At 32.3% G+C, this 21,355-nt stretch overlaps 1 protein-coding gene and 2 pseudogenes across 4 annotated transcripts in view; 2 read left to right on the top strand and 1 right to left on the bottom strand.

Moving 5' to 3' along the window:
* The window catches only part of LOC105145005 (uncharacterized), a 253,216-nt gene that overhangs the window by 128,722 nt on the left and 103,139 nt on the right, over positions 1-21,355 (bottom strand). For all 4 annotated transcript variants that reach the window (XR_015545099.1, XM_087406192.1, XM_011054300.2 and 1 more), the window contains one exon: positions 12,436-12,654. Coding sequence is in view for 3 of the 4 variants with exons in the window: in XM_087406192.1 (XP_087262318.1) it covers positions 12,436-12,654 (219 nt within the window). In the remaining variant the exon portion in view is untranslated. The remainder of the gene's footprint in view (positions 1-12,435; positions 12,655-21,355) is intronic.
* Positions 1,781-2,666, top strand: LOC147909682 (uncharacterized; annotated as a pseudogene).
* On the top strand, positions 4,910-6,979 carry LOC147909681 (uncharacterized; annotated as a pseudogene).

The following is a 21,355-nucleotide window of genomic DNA, read 5'->3' as shown; positions in this document are numbered from 1 at the left end:
TAATAGGCTCGCTCTTAAATTTAATTGTACATTCGTACATTTTCTTTATAAATTATGGCGTTATCCAATACTTTTTGTGTATTTTGTAACACAAAGGACAAATTAATTTTATTTACACAAAGAACATTGAAAAATTATATCGAAATACTGAAAATTCGAAAAATTAAAAATCTAAAGAACCACTGACGTCAAATTGCCATCAAATGTGAACATTTTTGAAGGATATTATCACAGCTGTTACAAAACTTTTATAGCTTTAAAGAATATAAAACAGCTAGTGCAACTTGTACTAATTCTGAGCTTTCTTTTATACAAACTTTATCACTCAAGCCATCAATAAGTACACATAATATGTATATAAATTAATTTCTAAATATCTGTTTGTACGATTCGTAATCTATACGCAGAAAATTGTTACTAAATACTTTTTAATAAAATTTTTTCGCAGTGAAGTACAGCTTACTCAAAAAAGTACTGAAGAAACAACTAGTCAGGAACCAGAATCGTGTCGTATCTCTCAAGAAAAGAGAAGCTTCGGATTAACGTGCATTTTTTCTAACTTTGATTTGAAAAAAAAAATATAATGGACGTATGCAATCCTTATATTAGCAACAAGAAAGATATAATAGAAAATATCAAATATACAACAACGCAATTAAATGGACATGCTTCAGAAAATTGCCATTTTGCCTTCAGAAGAAACAAAAGTTATCACATAATGTTTGTAAAAACAAATTATAACAATAAAGCCAAAGTAACGATAAAAAAGAGCTGGGACCTTGACACACTGCGCGAGATCATCATAGAGTTGCATTTCAAGAAGTATACAATTTTATTAACTGTATAATTTATAAAAATAATTTTCGCTTTCTACATTTTTTGCATACTTTATATGTTAATCATTTAAATTTGGAATATGAACATAATCCATATTTTTCATCAAATTTATTTTCAATTCAGTATTTAGAAAGTAAAATATTAAATATTTTTAATAAAAAAATGGAAATAGTTATTATCAATAAAAAAAGATTATAAAACGGATTGATGGCGTAATTTTATAAGATCATGATTTTAAAATCTTAGAAAAATCTGATATTGTATTAGGTGTTGGAATTAATTCGTAGCGTTTTACAAGAGATGGGAAGTACTTTCATTAATGTATTTTTTAATGCTCATGTGAAATAAATAACATTCTTTCATTAAAAACGCTACGAATTAATTCCAACACCTAATACAAAGAGCTCATTTTACGGCAAGAAATTTTTGAAACAGAAAAAAAGAAATACCTGATACATATACACCAAATAATTTCATAATGGGAAAATGTATTCCAGATATATTAAGTATTTTTTATTTTACATTACTGAGTGGCTCGTCGTCGTAAATGGAGATCTAATTGCCAAAGATTAGTGAAATCTTTAGCTGAAGATGCAATTTTTACAATCACAAACAGCAATATTAAACCTTCTAAGCATATTACTTTTGGGATGGCTTTAAAGAGTTTAACTAGTAGCAAAAAGGTAATAAATAACTACGGTCATTGTTGCAGTTGTACTTGAAGAATTAGAAACAGAAGCGACTTTTGCCTCTACTAGCCGAACACAAGCCTGCCCTGTAGATATTGTACAAGCATTCAATTTACAGGTTTGGCTTTTGACAATTTTGATAGATTTGTCAATACTATGACTGGAAAAGATACTTTACATGATACCATTGGTATAATTTTTCAAAATATTCATGCTCGTAATGTTGTTGAGACCAAAATAATGATACCAAAATAATGAGCTTCTCTGAAAATGATGTTAATCAAGTAAAATCTGAAAAAAAACAAAAAAAAAGAAAAAGACGAACTTTTGATGAAATAATTCTTGAATTGGAAGCGTACACCAAAAAGCCAATAAAAAAATTGCAGCCTTTTAAGCAGGAATCAGTACCAGAGAACTTGAAAAATTTTCAGCAAATAAATTTAATATGGGTATTATATCACTTGCTAAAAATTTCCAACATACCTATGTGAGTTGGTTTTAATAGCGAGATATTTTAAGATGATTCAGTTAACCAAAAGGATTTCGTACTTAACTCCAATTAATTTATCTCCAACAAACATAATTGTCGTTTTACAAACGATAATACAAGAAAAGTAAAAAGGTCGCCAAAGAATGTCATGAAAGATACATACAAGTTATGACTTTAGCTATTGCAAAAATCTCGTTGCAAATCTACTGAAAATCCGAGATTCAACAATATTTTCATTCATCTAGGCTCATTTCATATAATAATCGATTTTTTCAAAGCGATCGGAAAATTCGTAGACAATTGTAGCTTATCTATTGTCATGGTATATAGCGAAATGCTTGCAAGTGGCTTCATAAGTAGATTTATAAGTAGGAAGCATTTTAATCGGTGCAAAAGATTGCATCCAATGATATCTGTAGCCCTTAAAAGTTTAAATTCAAACATTTTTTGAATAAAAATAATTTACAAATGAGGGATGATACAATATCTGCAAGATTTTTTAAAAATCAGATTTCTTGCACGTGTGTGAAGTTGGCACCTCATCTTTTGGCACCGCAAATTTTGATAAGAGTTCCATTGGCACCCGCAATAGTTCTATAGTTCCTGATAGGTTTTATAAATAATTCCGTTGATTTAGCTAAAAAAAATAACACTTGAAAATTTGCGGTGCTTCCCGTGGCACCGCAAGATTCGAAAAAATCAATTGAAAACTATGAAATTTTATAGTTCTCGAAGAGTTCTACAGTTCCTGATAGGTTTTAACAATAGTTCCGGTCTCTAAGTTATTTTAAATAATAATTAAACACGCGCGCTGGCACCGCACCACAAGAGTAAAGTATTCTTTAACAGCCAGTTCCAGCAGACTTGTTGGCATTTTCCTATAGTTCTACAATAGTTCCGACGATTTTTATAGATTTCGTTCAGAGTTCTGCCTTTTAAGTACTTTTTAATAACAATAATACCCGTGCGCTGGCACCGCACCACAAGAGTAAAGTATCTCTTAAGAAGGTTGTAAGATCATAAAACACATATATTAATATTTACGCTTTAAACAAATTACATATGTCAGTTATATTGATAACATTGTCTTTATTAAACAACACATTTTTATATATTATTTTTATATATTATTTGTTATTATTTGTTATTAGTTTTATTGTTATGAACAGAAATTTTGAAAATAACAAAAATCTAAATTTTTTATATACATATTTGAGGTACTAAAAATGACTTATGCAAAGGTTTCCATTAAGATTCACCAATTATTTTTTATAACAAATAAATATTTTGTTTATTTACTAAACATTTAATGTCTTCAAAAATGAAGTCTAAAAAATCTATAAATCTATAAATGAAGTATAAAAGAAATCTATAAAAATCGTCGGAACTATTGTAGAACTATAGGAAAATGCCAACAAGTCTGCTGGAACTGGCTGTTAAAGAGTACTTTACTCTTGTGATGTGGTTTGATATATTATACAGTAAGTCTTTGTCTAAGTCAGTTGCAAATAGATTAATATATATATAATATATATATGGATTAATATATTCATTTATAGCATTAATAAAAGCTTCAAGTTGTGAATAATTTTTTTCAATTTATTTTTTTCTAAATCTGAGTGATATCTTTAATTCTGTTAATTCTGTTTCTTCTAGTACGTAAGAAATTATTGTAGATTTAATACTTGTGACTTTTACACCTTCGCTGTTGAACTGAAATTGAATTAGTAAGATGTGTGATTAATTTTCTGTTGACAATTGTTGTTAATGTTCTGGCAGCATCTGCATTTATAATCTGCTCGAGAGTTAAGTCAATCGGTTGTCTTGAAAATGGTTTGTCGGTTCTTTTAACACCAAAATAACCTTTTTGTAATAACTGTTTCAGTCCTGGATGGAGTCTCATCGATTTTTAATAAATTGTTGTAATATTTAACTAATTCACGCATAATTTGATTGATTAAATGTAAAAAATAAATTTGCAATTCTCGGTAATACATATTTGAACAATTCGAAATTTTCATTACGAATGCTCGAAATTAATATCAAATAATAAACAATAAGATTTAGATTTATCATGTAATACTGAGAAGTTTTTCTATGCATACTATTCAATGTACCTTCTCGATAATTTTCGTATAATTGAAACAATTGCATTATATCGTGGTTGTGTATGGTGGGAGCAAGAAATACGTGTGTGAAGTTGGCACCTCATCTTTTGGCACCGCAAATTTTGATAAGAGTTCCATTGGCACCCGCAATAGTTCTATAGTTCCTGATAGGTTTTATAAATAGTTCCGTTGATTTAGCTAAAAAAAATAACACTTGAAAATTTGAGGTGCTAACTTCCCGTGGCACCGCAAGATTCGAAAAAATCAATTGAAAACTATGAAATTTTATAGTTCTCGAAGAGTTCTACAGTTCCTGATAGGTTTTAACAATAGTTCCGATCTCTAAGTTATTTTAAATAATAATTAAACACGCGCGCTGGCACCGCATCACAAGAGTAAAGTACTCTTTAACAGCCAGTTTCAGCCGATTTGTTGACAGCAGCATTAGAACCTATAATTCAATTTTTGCTTAATATTGAAAAAATGGGTAATAAACAACGTCAGATATTTATTTCTGAATGTGTTGTAGATAGCAATCGATTTGAAAAAACCATTAAAAGAAATAAAATTTTAACATTCGCGGATACACTGAAAACAAAAGTGTTAAAATTGCAGACAAAGTTCAACAAATTCGAGTACAAAGAGATTTATTTGATCAATTTCTAGGACTTTCAATAGAACAAAAAATTAATATTAAAAAAGTATTAACTTATCCTTTGACACCTGTACCCTTCTTACTTTGTCACATAGATGGAACATTTTGTAAAACCGACAAATCGATTTTAATGAAATCATTGAAAGAAATTAATACTGAAGAAGTAATACCAAATGTAGATGTTGCTATAACGATTTTTTTCTTATTACATTTGATGAAGGAAAACATATCATCAAATCTCAAAGAAAATTTGCAAATGATGATTGCATATAATGCAGGCATAATTGCTATTATTTTCGACCGCTATTTTAAATCGTCAATTAAAGATAATGAGCATGCTCTGCGAGGCACTGTCAAAAATCGAAATTACATTATTTCAGGTCCTGATCAAATCCATCCATCAGATTTTTTATCAGTAGAATTAAAAAACATAAACTAAAGAAGCATTGGTAAACTTTTTAATAGAGCATTGAGCAAGTGATGAAATACTTACCATATTTCGGCTCAAAAGTCATATACATAAATTTCGATTTTTGTTATCAATACAAAGTAAATGATATGAAAGTGAAAATAACGATTGATTACAATTTATCATGCACAAGCCATGAAGAAGTTGATATAAAAATTGTTCATGTGTGTAACATCGATCTTGATTCTACGATTTTGATCAGATGTTCTTATTATAATGTTAGGAAATATGGACCATGCAATCAGTTCTGCAAATTTACATGGAGACTGGTAATGCTATATACAATAAATGTTATATAAACATCAATAAACTCTACGACATTAGGCAAGTCTTTATGTACCAGGATTTCATGCATTTGCAGATTATGACTAAAACAGTATTTTTTAAAAAAGGAAAAAGAAAACCACTGGCTTTATTACGCAGTGACGAAAAATTTCAGAAAGCTTTCAAAGATCTTGGAGATACAAATGTATCGAATTCTACAGAAGTATTTGGAATATTAGAAGAATTTGTCTGCCGAATGTACAACATGAAAAAAATTAATGATGTCAACACGGCTAGATTTCAAATATTTATAATCACATTTAAAATTAAAGATGTAAATGAATATTTCGCAAAAAAGTAAAAAATTATAATGCTTCGACTTTACCACTTTGTAAATCAGAGTTACGTCAATAATTATTAAGAGCACGTTTCATTAGTAGTATTTGGAGGAACGCAAATTTAAAATATATGACTGATTTACAGCCATTGAACATGATTGGCAGGAAATAAATAATAAATATGAATGTTTTTGTTTGATTCGACGGTGAGCAATTACTAACATTTGTGCAAGACGTTGTGATCCAGCTTGACGATAAAGACGATCTAGGTAAATAATATTTATATATTTATAAATATAGATAAAAATTTTTATATATTTTTTTATACTATTAATCTACATTTTTATATAATATATGATATAAATTTTTTTTAATAAAAATGACACATACTAAGGAAATGCAATGTGATAGCGAATATGATGATGATGATAATGATAACGATGATAGTGATGATGATGACGATGAAGATGATTATGGCAATGATTTTGACGATTACCGAAAATATGATTTAAATGATGATGAGGCTACTTAAGATGCTAGTTGTGACAGAGAAAAAGCTTAAATTAATTAAAATTTTTGGCATATACATTTAGAAAATTATATTTCAATTTTTATATCTTATTAATAAATAAAACGTTCAAGTACTTATTGTACCTTTGTACAAATAAAATTCGTATTAAACTATGTTTTCTATGAAAAATTTTAAATATTAAGTTTTATATAACTAAATAAATTCGTTGTTTATAAAAATTTAATAACAAATTTATTCAGAATCGTACATATTATTAAAAACATAATACAATATTAAAAATTTTTATTACTTTATTCAATAATTGGATTGTATCTATTAACTGTCCACTAGCTAGCACTTTTACCTTATTACCTTCTAATATTTAATTGCACGATTGTTATTAATTTCAGATGATAATATTCAAAACCATTAACACAACGTAATTGACAATTTTATTCTTTTAATGGCATTTTAAAATAAATGTCAATTTTTGTACCTTAAAAATATTTATCTTTTAAAAATACATTTTTAATGATCATAATGCTAATATTAGAATACTAATACTATTTAATTATTTATCAATAATTAAAATATAATTTATCAGAAAATTTTTCGAATAATTATAAAAAGTGTTAAGTTATGACGTTTTAAATTATTACTTTGTTATATATATTGAATTTTATATATTAGGTATACAACTTTGCTTCCGTCGTTTTTCTATAGATGGCTTTAGCGGTAAGTGGTGGTTGAAATAAATAGATCATAGACGTCATACAATAAACTTGGGCATCTGTCAACATAATCCCATAGAAACATTAGTTGATTTGTGTCTGCATCATAAAGTTATTCTCGATTGAAAATGTCAGTTTACGAGTCAAATTCTCGTCATTTGCGGGAAGTTTTAATTTTCTGCTACAATATGAAGAAATCTACGGCTGAGGCTCATCGAATGCTCTCAAATATTTATGGTGAGGCCGCTATTAGTGAAAGAACGTGTCGTGAGTGGTTTCAACGCTTCAAGAACGGTGATTTTGACGTCGAAGACCGGCATAGCGGTGGAAGAGAGGTTTTCGAAGATGCAGAATTGGAGGCATTACTTGATCAAGACTCGTGTCAAAATCAAGAAGAATTGGCACGATCATTGGGAGTGACTCAACAAGCCATTTCAAAACGCCTCAAAGTCATGGGAATGATTCAGAAGCAAGGAAATTGGGTGCCGTACGAGTTGAAGCCGAGAGATGTTGAACGGCGTTTGTTTGCTTGTGAAGCAGCTACTTGAAAGGCAAAGACGGAAGGGATTTCTGCATCGCATTGTGACTGGGGATGAAAAATGGATTCATTATGATAATCCCAAGCGCAGAAAATCATGGGGAGTTCCCGGCCATGCTTCCACATCGACGATTAAACCGAATATTCACTGCTCCAAGGTCATGCTCTGTATTTGATGGGACCAGCTCGGCGTAGTGTATTATGAGCTGTTAAAATCAACTGAAACAATCACAGGCGATCAGTATCGAACGCAATTGATGCGTTTGAACCGAGCATTGAAAGACAAACGGCCGCAATACAACGAGAGACACAATAAAGTGATTTTGCAGCATGACAATGCTCGACCCCATGTTGCGAAAATGGTCAAGACTTGGAAACGTTGAAATGGGAAGTCCTACCCCACCCGCCGTATTCTCCAGACGTTGCTCCCTCTGACTATCACTTGTTTTGATCAATGGCCTGGCTGACCAGCACTTCCGGTCTTATGAAGAAGTAAAAAATTGGATCAGGATTCGTACGCTGCCCGAAAGATGGGAGAAAGTAGTGGCCAGCGATGGACAATACTTTGAATCATATAACCAGTTTTTTACAATAAAGCCTCGAATTTCGGAAAGAAAACGGCGGAAGCAAAGTTGTACACCTAATATATACATATATATATATATATATATATATATATATATATAAATATATATATATACACATACACACACTAAAGATTTTACCACAAATATTGAATACATACATTAAAGTTAAATAAATATAATAAAAATTTAACTTTTGGTATGTTGGTGTTAAAAGTGCTGATGCATATCTTAAACTTTAGTGGTTTATCGATTAATCAAGTATATTAATATTTATCCTTTCATAATAACAAGATACTATTCTACAAAATCTACCTAATACTATTTTTTTATTTCAAATAATTTAGATAGAATATGCCATTTAATTCGAATTTTGCGATAGAACGGAATGCAGTGTTGTTTTGATTTATTGCCTTTACGTTTGTCAACAGAGCACCATTACAGGCCTGGCCGGCAATTTTTTTATTATTGTTCATGAAGTAAATAAACGATCAGTGTACCAAATTTCAGCTTTAATCATATGACATCAGTGCACTGGTTTTTTTTGGCGACTTTAACTGGACGCCCACGCTCAACCCACCCCGCGTAGATCGGCAGACAAGATTTATTTTACATTTCATACAGTTGTCAAGTGGTATGCAAAATTTGAGTTTTAAAATGACGTAAAAAAATATTCACTGCCTTCCGGACTAATACACGTCAACACGCGCTGATAAGTTATTCTATTTGGCGGTAACGATCCCATTATTTAGGTCGATGTTCTCGGATTAGCCTTGAAACACGTTATGCATGCTCTCATTTTCTCCCGAGCAACAATGTGCCCGTTTAAAGACCGAAATCTCTCGCGAATTGATGATAGCAAGGCCTGCGAACCTGCATGAAGCATACGATGACAATACTATCGCTTGGACACTAACCTTGTAAATCGGCATCCCGTAGACAAGACAAGAATGTTTTTTTATTATAATTCAAAGTCGATCGTTGTAGTCTATCCTGAAAATTCCTTCTCTATCTACGAGCTTCCATCTACGGGCTCAGGTTTATAAGAGAACTGCTCTTGTTTAAATTTTTTAATATTGATAAGCTATCGAACTCGCGATCCGGAGACTTACTCTTCAATTTTATAATAAATCGTCAACACTACGCCAACATTCGTTCAATCTTAGTCAAAGAGGGAAAACTTGCCCAAAATTGTTTCGATTATAGAATTGGAGGCGAATTGAGAAACGAAAATTCGTCTTTCAAGTCTTTCCTCGGATCGTATAATTTCGGGATCTTGCTCAGACAGCTCATCTGTGCGAGTCAGTTGTTGTAACTCCCTCGCACATTTTGAAAGCCATAGTGAATCCAATTATCACAATAAATTCGTATTCAAGCTATCAAGAGTCATGCCGCGCGAAATCAAATCCGCGGGATTCTCCCTCCCAATGACTGCTTGATAAGATAGATTAAATAGATTTTACTAATTCTATTGAAAACGAAGGCTTTCTGTCGACTTGCCTTTCCCTTCTTATCCACGCGAAAACAATTAAAGAATCTCTTTATGCATAAACTTTATGAATCTTGATAGTTAATGATTCCAAGACAACTCGAATTAAATCGACCAGTACTATCGCTCCGCATAATTCCAATCGCAGAACCATCATTCTCTTAACACATTAAATGCTACGCCGGTTCCTACGGACCGGCACTAGACTTTCCATTTACGCCATATCAGCCTAATAGTAAGATATGACAAGAATTCGTCTGCTTTAGGAATCTTTGTGCGCATGCGTGAAGTCGTGAAGTGCCGTAGCAGCTCGATCCAATGATAGAACAAACGAAGTGATACGAGTATCTTTGAGACTTCTTTTGTACATCTTAGTGACCGATTGTCCCAAAGTAGGAGGGATAGTCTCCAATTTTAACACTTTGTTCCGCTTTACAACGCGTAATTTTGTCCTAAATTAAGGCTATATTGAATTGTTCCTCCTTAAGTATAAAATAATAAGTAAAAATAATATAACTTTCAATTAATGTGTGAAGAACTCTATTTACGATTTTTTATTTAAAAATCCAGATGTTATTTGTAAAATACATTCAGTAGAAAAGTAGAAAAATTCGATTAAAGGCCTTACAGTACCATGAAATTTATACGTCTGTGAGGCTGCTCAGCGTTTGCTCAATAAGTATGTGCTAATAATTCTTGCCATCTCCCATCACTGCACCAGCCCTTACAGACCGACGCTTAATTCTTTATTTAGATTAGAGCTCGGCAAAATTTGCACTTCTCGGCCCATTTTCGATTTGTCTGATGTAAGGCTTTGCCTTCCGCTATTCCCCTCGCCTCTCGCCCCACGCTCAGTCCAAATATCGTTCGATGTTTAGGAGCGTATGACGCTCATAGACATGAGATCCATTCGCTTTGGCTACTCATGCTGTAAACTTCATTCTATTTTTTTTTCGTTTATTACATAACTAAGATAGAATGAAGCAACGCGTAAGATTGAGCGTTTATGCGTTGCTTAATTTTATCTTAGTTATGTAATGAACGAAAAAAAAAAGATAGAATGAAGTTTACAGCGTAAGCGTCCAAAACGAGTGGACTTCATGTCTATGAGCGTTATACGCTTCTAAACGTCGAGTGATATTTGGACTGAGCGGGGAGCGAGAGGTGAGGAGAATAGCGGAAGGCGGAACCAAGTCGGAAATCGGGAATCGAGAAGTGCAAATTTTGCCGAGCCCTGGTTATACCGCCGCACCGGTCTTGCGTACCGGAGGATGAACATTTCATTTACGTCGTCAGACCTTGAAGAATTTAAAGTAATAAGTGGAGAATATAAATATAAGCGCGTGAGTTTCTCCAGTTGCATGGTATTGTGAGACGTAAACAGAAAGTAAAACAAAATATGCTCAGCATTTAATGTGATAACTGGGACGCGCGACTTAGCACACAACAATCTCAATACAGCTCGCTTCTCGCCATCAATCGCTTGTATATAAACATACGTCCCGTGCGCTCGCTCTGAGGCATCGCAAAATGCATGTAAGTTAATGTATGAATCTTGCTATCCGATGACTCGTCAATTCGCACTGCACTGATTCCGGCCACATCCGAAACATTCTCACCATCGTAAATCCGATAGCAACCTATCATCCTAACCGAAATTTAATTGCCAAGTTGCATGATTATTATGGCCTTGATAACCAATGAATTAGAAAACTCGCCAATCCTAACGAATCAAATAATTTGGAAATGGATGATAATATATCATGTTTCGTCTCCGCATTAGGCATAGCCCGCGATTCAAATTGCAATTTATCGTCGCTCGGCTGCCACGTTTTCACAATATTTCGCTCGTTTGTTATAATTTGAACATCAATTGTATTGTTAAAATCTTTTTCATCGAACACTTCGATCCATTCGAATTCAAATTGCCCCAACTTCAACAATCTTGTCAATTCGTCGGTTAATAATATTGTCTCATCGATACTATCTACTCCCGTCAAAACGTCTATTTATCATCTATATATAAATCCCGAAGTACAACTTCGCGATGTTTGCGAATGATACTGATTCTCCGTCTCGCTGTTGTCTAATGTTTCGTATCGCTAAAAAAAGGGGCGCACGATTGCCCGTAGGTTACGGTATTTAACAATATTCCTTTATTTCTTCGTCTGAAAAACGCCATTAAATACGCTAATAATGTCGATCGCACTTATTAACGAAAATCTATTATATACATTTTTTGTAAATCATGATCGGATGGAAGTTATTATGGATATACAAGTATGTATTGGAATTGAATTAGTAACTGTAGAATTGTTTTGATATATGCAGACATAATAGAATTGTTCGCGTCGCATACTCCAACATGCTTCAACATAGCTCCTATTCACTCGAAAGAGCGCGTTTGAGTAAGTAGAAGCTACGGTTGGAGGAAGTGGAAGCATATTGGAGCATGCGACGCAAACAAACCTACTGTTTGTGATATATTTTCTAACTACTCCAAGAACTACTCTTTTTTGTTTAAAGAGTAGTCATTGAATCCTTTTATCAAGATTTTATGTTCCTATTCTTGTGCACCAATTACCGCGCTGTACTCTCATTTGCCATATATTCTTTAATGTTTTTTTCAATTTTGAGTCTTTAATAAATGTTTTTTTATTGAAATATAATGTATAATAATACGAAAACGTATAACAGAATATTTATTCGAACATTGTTGAATCGAAGCATACCTGTGGCTGACCATATGCTTGCATGGAATCATGTTGTTGATGATGTTGCTGCTGCTGCTGCTGCTGCTGCTGCTGCTGCTGCTGCTGCTGCTGCTGCTGCTGCTGCTGTTGCTGTTGCTGATGCTGCTGATGCTGCTGCTGATGCTGCTGCTGATGCGATTGAGGATGAATAGTTGGTATGTCAAAGTCTTCGTCACCGAAACTTGGCGTGTGAAACGTCTAAACAAACAAATTAAAGAAAATAAAAATTTACGTTTTTCTTATTACAATAATAAAGAGTTTTTGCAATACCGTTTATTCAGATACGGTAAACGATAAGGTCAAGTTATCTTCTTCTTAAATAACTAATTAAGAAAAGGTTAACATAACTTTAGCGTTCACGGTATTTGAATTCACGTTATTGCAAAAACTCCCTATTACTTTTATAATTTACGTGACTTTTTATCGTCATGTATGTAAAACAATTGGAAGAACGGTGAAGATAAAAAGTTTCAAAGAAAGATCGTTTTAACCCATTGCACGCACAGTATCCCACATATGTGACATCTTTTTAACCTCAGTTTTTTTATGTTTTTCATACAGTTTTTAACATATTACTACAATGAAAACATTATTAGTGTTTAGAACATCAATTGTCATAAAAAAAATCATGGAAACATTCCTATTATTAATGAAATGTACTTTATAAATAAATAAAAAACTGAAAAAATTCATCCTTTTTTAACAATATATATAAATGTGATTGTGACTAATCAACAATAGCTAATTAGCCAAAAATGAAGTCTGAGAGGTTTTTTTGAGTCACTGATTACAAATTTGAAGTCAAAATTAAAAAATTAAAAAATGGCGGATCCAAAATGACAGACAAGAAAGCGAAAAATTGCTTGTTCCAATGAAACTTGTTACTCGGGGATTTTCAGGGACGCTGATTATGAATCTGGCCTCAGATTTTCAAAATTCAAAGTAACGGATCCAAGATGGCGAACAAAAAAATTAAAAAATTAGTTCTGGGGTTGTAAAATGGGGTCAAGTAGGTTTTTTGGATCTTATTGCGAATTTGAAATCAAAATTAAAAAATTAAAATTACTCGACCCTATTTTACAGTCCAAAAATAATTTTTTAATTTTTTGAATTTTGAAAATCTGAAGCCAAATTTGTAATCAATGACCTTGAAAACCCTCGAGTAAGAAATTTCAAACTGAATTCTACGTAAAGAAAAATGTATGCTTTAAAGGGTTAAAGAAAAGAAAGAGGTCAATGTGGAAATAAAATTGAAAAATTTATTTTTCAATGCACCAACGGTAGATGGTAAATAATAATACAACAAGAGTCAAAGCCTGTAACTGTTGAAGTGAGATCTTAGATGTTTAAATAATTTCATGAATTTATTGACTACTTGTGTAATCATTTGAACTGCGCACCGAATTGATGTTTCGGATTTAGAAATGCAACTGAACTACTGTAGTAACAAGCAATTTAATAATTTATCAATCACACATCCTATTAAAGAAATGTTAATGTATCGAAAACCTGTAAATAAATTTATTGCGAAAAACTGGGAGTCGAACCTGGATCTCTAGCATTTCGTTTTTAAAGTAAACTAGAAAGTCGTTTTTAAAGCAGAAAATTTATTTTAAAGCTGAGAATTTTGGTTCTCGTAAATCTCCAGATCAGGGGACCCCCCCCCCCTCAAATGACCTTAACTCTGACATATGTTGTGGAATCTAAAATTTTAATTTATTAATCGTTAATTTTTTTTTAATTTTTGAAAAAATTTTTTTTTTTAAGATTTCAGTCTATATTGTAATTAACTTCTGGAAGCAGTCGGAAGTATTAGGTGTTGGAATTAATTCGTAGCGTTTTACAAGTGATGGGAAGTACTTTCATTAATGTATTTTTTAATGCTCATGTGAAATAAATAACATTCTTTCATTAAAAACGCTACGAATTAATTCCAACACCTAATATATATATTAAAAAGAGAGAGAAAGAGAGAGAGAGAGAGAGATTTTTAAGCTTTTTACATTTTTTCTTTAAATTTTTAAAATTCTTTTTTTTTAATTTTAACACATATAAAAAATAAGAGCATAAAAATCACAGCACAAGTTATAGTTTGTGATATATTTATAATTATTATTACATTAATTAAAACATTAAACGTTTCGGCCACAATCTGACCATCTTCAGTAATTCAATAATATTCTTAAAACGCAGAGTTACATCTAGTTGACATTAAATTCAACAGTCGAGAGTTGTAATTAAATAAACATGTTCTTATGTATGTGAAGATGCTTCATGCAGTAATGTTACATCGTCAATTGTCATATCAAGAAAAGTGTAGAACAAGAATTTCCAGATTCTAAATAAAATTGTATATATTAAAATCTTCTAGTCGGAATATAAAGAAATAGAATCATTACCTGTTTTACAGCAAAAAAACCAAACGATGAATTTTAATTTTAATTTTTTTATCTAAGCTTTCAATTAAAAAAAAATGTTTTGCTTTTAAAATGTTTTTATTTAATATATTTTTTAAATTGTATTTTTATTCATTAATTTTAATTATTTGCTCTTAGTTAATTTAGAAATTAAATGAAAATGTGTAGTTAGGACATAACATTAGTTATACAACTACAATTTAATAGGACATTCATGTGACATCGCTTCATGTTGCTCGTAGTTCTGTTCCATCAAATGTGCGTTCTGTAATACTATGTATTTAAAATTTGTTAGTATTAAGAAGGAGGTTCCGCAATATAGGATCGAAACGTCTATTGTATTACTCGAATAAATGTATTATATGTGTACATCTTGTGTTTGGCTTTTATAGAATTTTCTTTGATTTATTTCGTTAAAGTTTATTATTTTCTTTAATTAGTTTTAACTCTTATTGTTATTCATATACATTCTTAATAAATCGTTTATTATTATTGCAAGTAATGTTATATAATTTAAAATTTTCTTAGCAATTTATTCTTCTTCACAAAGAAAAAGGAAAATAAATTTACTGTGGCGTACGTGGTAGGGAGAATAAAAGTTTTGAAATTGATTTAAAAGCGTCAGGAATTTTTCCTTTGAAGAAACATGCTTAATTATCGATCGTCAGTTTAGTTATGATACATTCCATTTACCCCTTTCTTTTACTATTACACTAATTTACAACAAAAAATTATTTTGAACCGGACTACATTTCTCTTATAGATTTTTGGATACTGAAAATAATGCCACAAGCAAAAAAATTCTAGTTCGTTAGATTTTCAAAGTAATTGAGGTTTAAAATATAAAAATAATTTTTTGGGCGACATTTGTAATTTTTTGTTATAAAGAAGGTTAACATTATCTCGAAATTTTGATCAGAAATTATAAATATATTGTCCATCCCCTATAGAAAGCATTTTTTTTTAGAGATTGTTTTTAGCCATGTTATGAAAAATTAAATATAGAAGCTACTTCGAATATAGGATCTCCTACAGTATTATGTGTATGCGGATAAATTTTTGAGATAACATTTTAATAATTTGAATCTTTTATGCACATTTTTATATCTTAATACTTTTATGCGCAGTATAATGATACTAATCAATTACTAAAAATACATAGTTGTTTAAAAAAAAATTATACAATTTGTAATATGCAATATGCATCTTTTTTATAAAATCTCTTTCTCTTCCCCCCCCCCTCTCCTTCCCCTTCTCTCTCTTTTTCCCTTTCTCTTTGTACACTTGTCGAACAATTTCCGGACATTTAAAATTATATAAAAGGAACTTAAAATTTCACAAGATTCAGATCACTATACATTGATAAAAAAAATAAAAAAGCATTTTAAAGCTTAAAACTTGTATTTTAGCATGCTTTCGATAGTTTTTCGAAAACTGTTTATCTTTATAATTTTTGTATTATAAATCACAAATATCACATTTTAGTGTTTCTTAAAATTACGTACAATACATTTAATAGTGCGCAGTTTAATAAGTTTTTTTTTCCCCCAAAAAAGATCAATACTTTTACAAAACAGAGATTTATCTACAAAATTTTTTTAAAATTTTTTATAAATTTTCTTGACTGAATTACGCAACGTTGAAACTAAACCTGCATAGTTCATAACCAACATTAAAATTCGGTGAAATATCACAAAAAATTAAAGAAACATTTAAAAACTCGAAGTTTATACTTGAACAAGCTTTTGATCATTTTTAAATTTAATTCTAGAGAATTGAGAAGATAAAAAATTTTTACCTTTCACCGTTGGTTATAGTAATGCAGGTTTAGCTTCAATGTTGCGTAATTCTGTCAAAAAAATTCATAAAAAAATTTTTGAAAAAACATTTTGTAGGTAAATCTTTGTACTGTTTTTCAAAAATATTGAACTTTTTGAAAAAAAACTTTTTATCAACCAGATCAACCTGCACACCATTAAATGTACGTAATTTTAAGAAATATAATAATGTAATATTTGTTAAGATACAGAACTGTGAAGATAAAATTTTTTGAAAAGCGACCAAAAGCATACTAAAGTATAAGTTTCAAGTTTTAAAATGCTCTTTTATTTTTCTTGTATCTGCAATGATTTTTTACCGAGTTACGGTGACCTAAATATTATGCAATTTTAAGTTCTAGGTCCGAAAATTTTCTGACGGTTCTGTATGTGCATGTGCGTGTACCGGTATGCGTGCGTGCGTGCGTGCGTGCATGGTGCGTACGCGTGTGTTATTGTTGTTTTGAAATGATTTTAGCTCCTATCTTCATTTCTTCATCAAATTGCTAAAAGAAACGCTATTAAAGTAAAAGAAATGTATTTTATAGGGGATGACATCCATACCTTCTGATCGAAATCAAGAGACATGGTAGTGTCTCGTGTGAAGTACAGGGTTGGCCATATTCGACGGAAAGATGTTTTTTTTTTTCAATCATGGGAAATGTCGTTACTCGATCTAACATCTCTGTCAAAAGTTACAGTGTTGCCAGATCTTTCCGTCGAATATGGCCAACCCTGTATATGCGCTCATATTGGGCGCAGAAAATACTACAGTGTATATTTGCGTCATCGAGTTGAAGGAAACACTATCATCATATTAAAAAACGGCTAAGCTAAACTACGAAATTTTTAATAGACTTAATCGAGTCAGTTTAGAATCCCATTACGTAATGAATATGTCCTTATTCTTTTTTTATGATAAATATTAAGGAAAATATTTCAATTTTTATGTAAAAGTGGGGTAAAATAAATTTAAGAAACGTCGAGAGATCCGACATACTACGATTCGATTATAAATCAAACAATTAATTCTCGAATACACTCACACACTCCTAAGCACCCTCTAACACCTATTCTACAATTTTTGTTATTCATCCGAACAGACACAACAGAGACATTAATACACACTGACATTTCCCGATATGACCTACCATACTCTTACTCAACCACTCTTACACCTCTATCTCCCTACTCCAAGTCCACTCCTCACTTGCTTTTCCACTTTAAACACTTTAATACAAGAACAAGTCAATAAGTTTTTAGAAAAACATAGTAAAATTTTTTTTGATCGATTCATTTTTATTTTTCAACATAGTCTCCTTTCAGCTCAATACACTTGATCCAACGTCTCCAACTTTTTCAAGCCATCCGAAGAATAATATGATTTGTCCAACCCTTCAAAATAAGCTTTTGTTTCGGCGATGAGCTGCTCTCTGGTGATGAATCTCTTTCCTCCAAACCATTTCTTCAGATTTGGAAACAGGAAATAATCGCAGGGGCTAATCTGGCGAATATGTTAGATGGGGAAGCAATTCGTAGCGGAATTCGTTGAATTTGGCCATCGGTGTTGAACCCGTATATTGTCTTGATGGAAGAGCACTTTCTTCTTCGTCAATAGGGACGTTTTTTCTTTAAAATGTTGTTGAAACGGTCCAATAAGGCTGCGTAGTAATCGCCATTGATCGTTTGCTTCGATGGAAGGTAATCGATATGAATTATACCGCGTGCGTATCTCAAGAAATTGTGGCTATCACCTTTTCGGCCGACTTCACGGTCTTCGCCTTCTTCGGAGATGGTTCACTCGGTGAAGTCCATTGTTTTGACTGTTCCTTCGTCTCGGGTGTGAAGTAATGGATCTATGTTTCGTCCACAGTAATGAATCGACGCAGAAATTCATCTGGATTACGTTGAAACATCTCCAAACATTGTTTTGAAATCGTCACACGATCGCGTGAGTATGATCCACAGTGAGCAAACGCGGTACCCATCTTGCCGATAGCTTTTTCATATCTAATTGTTCGTGCAAAATTGAAATCACTGTGCCATGTGATATGTCTGTGGCCTCAACAAGCTCGCGCACTTTCATTCGTCGATCAGTCAAAACAATATCGTGGACTTTATCGATGATTTCTGGCGTAGCAGCCTCAATTGGACATCCCAAACGAGGTGCATCACATGTGTACGACCACGTTTAAATTTATTCACCCAATTGTATACAGTCGCAAACGGTGGTGTAGATGTGCTATGAACATTATCCAACTCGGCTTTGATTTCTTTCGGCGTTAAACTTTTCATATGTAGATGTTTGATCACTGCATGAAACTCATTTTTTTGCATTTTACAAAGGTTGTTCGCTTTAATCGTCTACAGAAATGAAACCACACGATGAATTTGACAGTAATCAGCTGAAAGATGCTACTTGTCAAAAAGTAATGTGACATGACACTGCGAGTGCCCTCTGACAGATTTTCTAAGAACTTATTAACTTGCCCTCGTACATTTCGAAACGATTTTTTTTAATACAATCAATGCATCCTTGTTCACTCATACACATTATCACCTAGCCTCACTGCCCTCTATCCACACAGTACTGAATGTCATCAGAATTTCGTCAGAATTGAAATCTAAAATATTTTGAAGATGATCAAAACCATTCTGACAATGTAACAAAATGTTCATACTTGGCAATATTTTGGAGACATTCTGTAATATTCTGGAAATTATTCTTTAATACGTAATACACTACACAGAAAGTCACCAGAATGCCGACAGAGCATTTCAAATGTTTTATTTAAATATTTTGATGACATTCTGGTGCAGAATACTTCAGTTGAAATATTTTTGCAAACATCTAGAGATATTTTATTTGAAATATTCTAACTCAATTTGAAATATTACATTTGCAATATTTTCTTAATATTCAGGAGACATTCAGCTTCAAATCTTTTTGCACGGTTCATCTGCCAAGAGACACGGTAGTGTCTTGATGTTAAGACAAGTGTAGCGATATTACCTGTTCCTTTACGCGAGCCGGCGAGTTGCGGGGGACCGAAATTATCAATAACAGCTGAACTAATCAAGTTTTACGTACGCTCAATCAATAGTTGCCACTCGGAATGTGTAATAAATAGCTTTTATTTTTTTTTCTACGTACTCTAGCGAAGATATTGCGATGCAAAGTTCCGATATGTGGAACTTTTCTCATCTCATTATCAGATATGTCGTCGTCATTATTATGTATATATTTATGTTCATCACCCAACCAGAAAGAATGCAACCAGAATGTACTGCTGCTCCGCAGTCGCCACAGTCAAATTGGTCGAATTACGCTACGAATTGCTGCCGCATCCACCGAATACTCTCCAGATTTAGCTCCCTGTGATTTCTTGTTTTTTCTTGTTTCAAATTTGAAAAAATGACTCGGTGGAAAGAAATTCTCGTCGAATGAGGAGGTCATTGCCGAAACAGAGGCCTATTTTGCAGAGTTCGACAAATCGTATTTTTCTGAGGGGTTAAAAAAATGGCAGAAGCGTTGGGAAAAGTGTATCCTCCTAAAAGAGGATTACGTTGAAAAATAAAAAAAATTTTTGTGAAAAGCTTGCTCTTCATTACTAACACGGGTACTTATTCTTTGCTTTTCGAAATTCTTTGCTCCAAGAAGAAAGAGTTGCAACGCATAAATCAAAGATATATTTTGCATAGTGTTATTTTGCAATTTTAAACTTAGAGATTGCAACGAGGAAGAAGAAGGGAAAAAAAAGAAAGATGACCGAATAGTGACCCTACTACGACACTTTGTCAAGCAAAGATGTCGAGCAATAATCACGTATAGCGTTCAATCTACTAACAACTCACGAAAGCGTACAACTCCGATAAGCTCTCAACGCTAATTGGTTTTCCATAGCTTCGTATTTTCCTATATAAAGACTCCTCGGAGGGGAGGTTAGAATCTTTTCGGAAGTGAAACGGTCATTATCAGTAGCGAATCGAGCGTGATCTATAGCGAGTTGAAAAAAAACCGTGAGCCATGAGCCAAGTCTCGGTTAACTGGCGCGAACAAGTCGGAACTTGTTAATGTTCTGTGTCAAGCCGAATCTTGTGCACACAAAAAACATCTCATTCTCTCTGCAAGGCCAAATTTTCTCTCTTTTAATGTATAATAAACTATCTGGAGACACGGTAGTGGCTCGGTGCTAAGCATGGCGCGAGACACTGCTTTTACGTGAATCAGCGAATTGCGTCAGATCAAGGTTCTCAGATCTCAATAACGGCTATCCCGATCGAGTTTTAAGTACTCTTAATCGATAGCTTACACTCCGATTGTATTATACGTGCTTTTATTTTTTCTCTATAAGCGGAGATATTGCGATGCAAAGTCCGGATTCGTAACTTTTCAGATACGTCGTCGACCACATTCCTTTGGTGTCCTTCTGATATTCTTTACGTAAGGAACGCTAGTGATATACATGATCAGCGAGCGCTGCAATCTGTATTACGATAGTGTCGATTTTTTCAAAACAACAAGATCGGTAAAGTCAGTAATAATGAAACACGCTGGTAATCGCTAACTAAACTAGGAAATAATAATAAAAAAGCGATTTATTCGATCTCGATCTCCATTTGTTTATAACTTAGTATTTAACAAAAAGAGATTAAATGAAAATA

The sequence above is a fragment of the Acromyrmex echinatior genome, chromosome 5, assembly GCF_024713525.1.
Source record: "Acromyrmex echinatior isolate Ae372 chromosome 5, ASM2471352v2, whole genome shotgun sequence".
NCBI lineage: Eukaryota > Metazoa > Arthropoda > Insecta > Hymenoptera > Formicidae > Acromyrmex > Acromyrmex echinatior.
The sequence above is the reverse complement of the archived record's forward strand: the minus strand, read 5'-3'. Positions and strand labels throughout refer to the sequence as shown.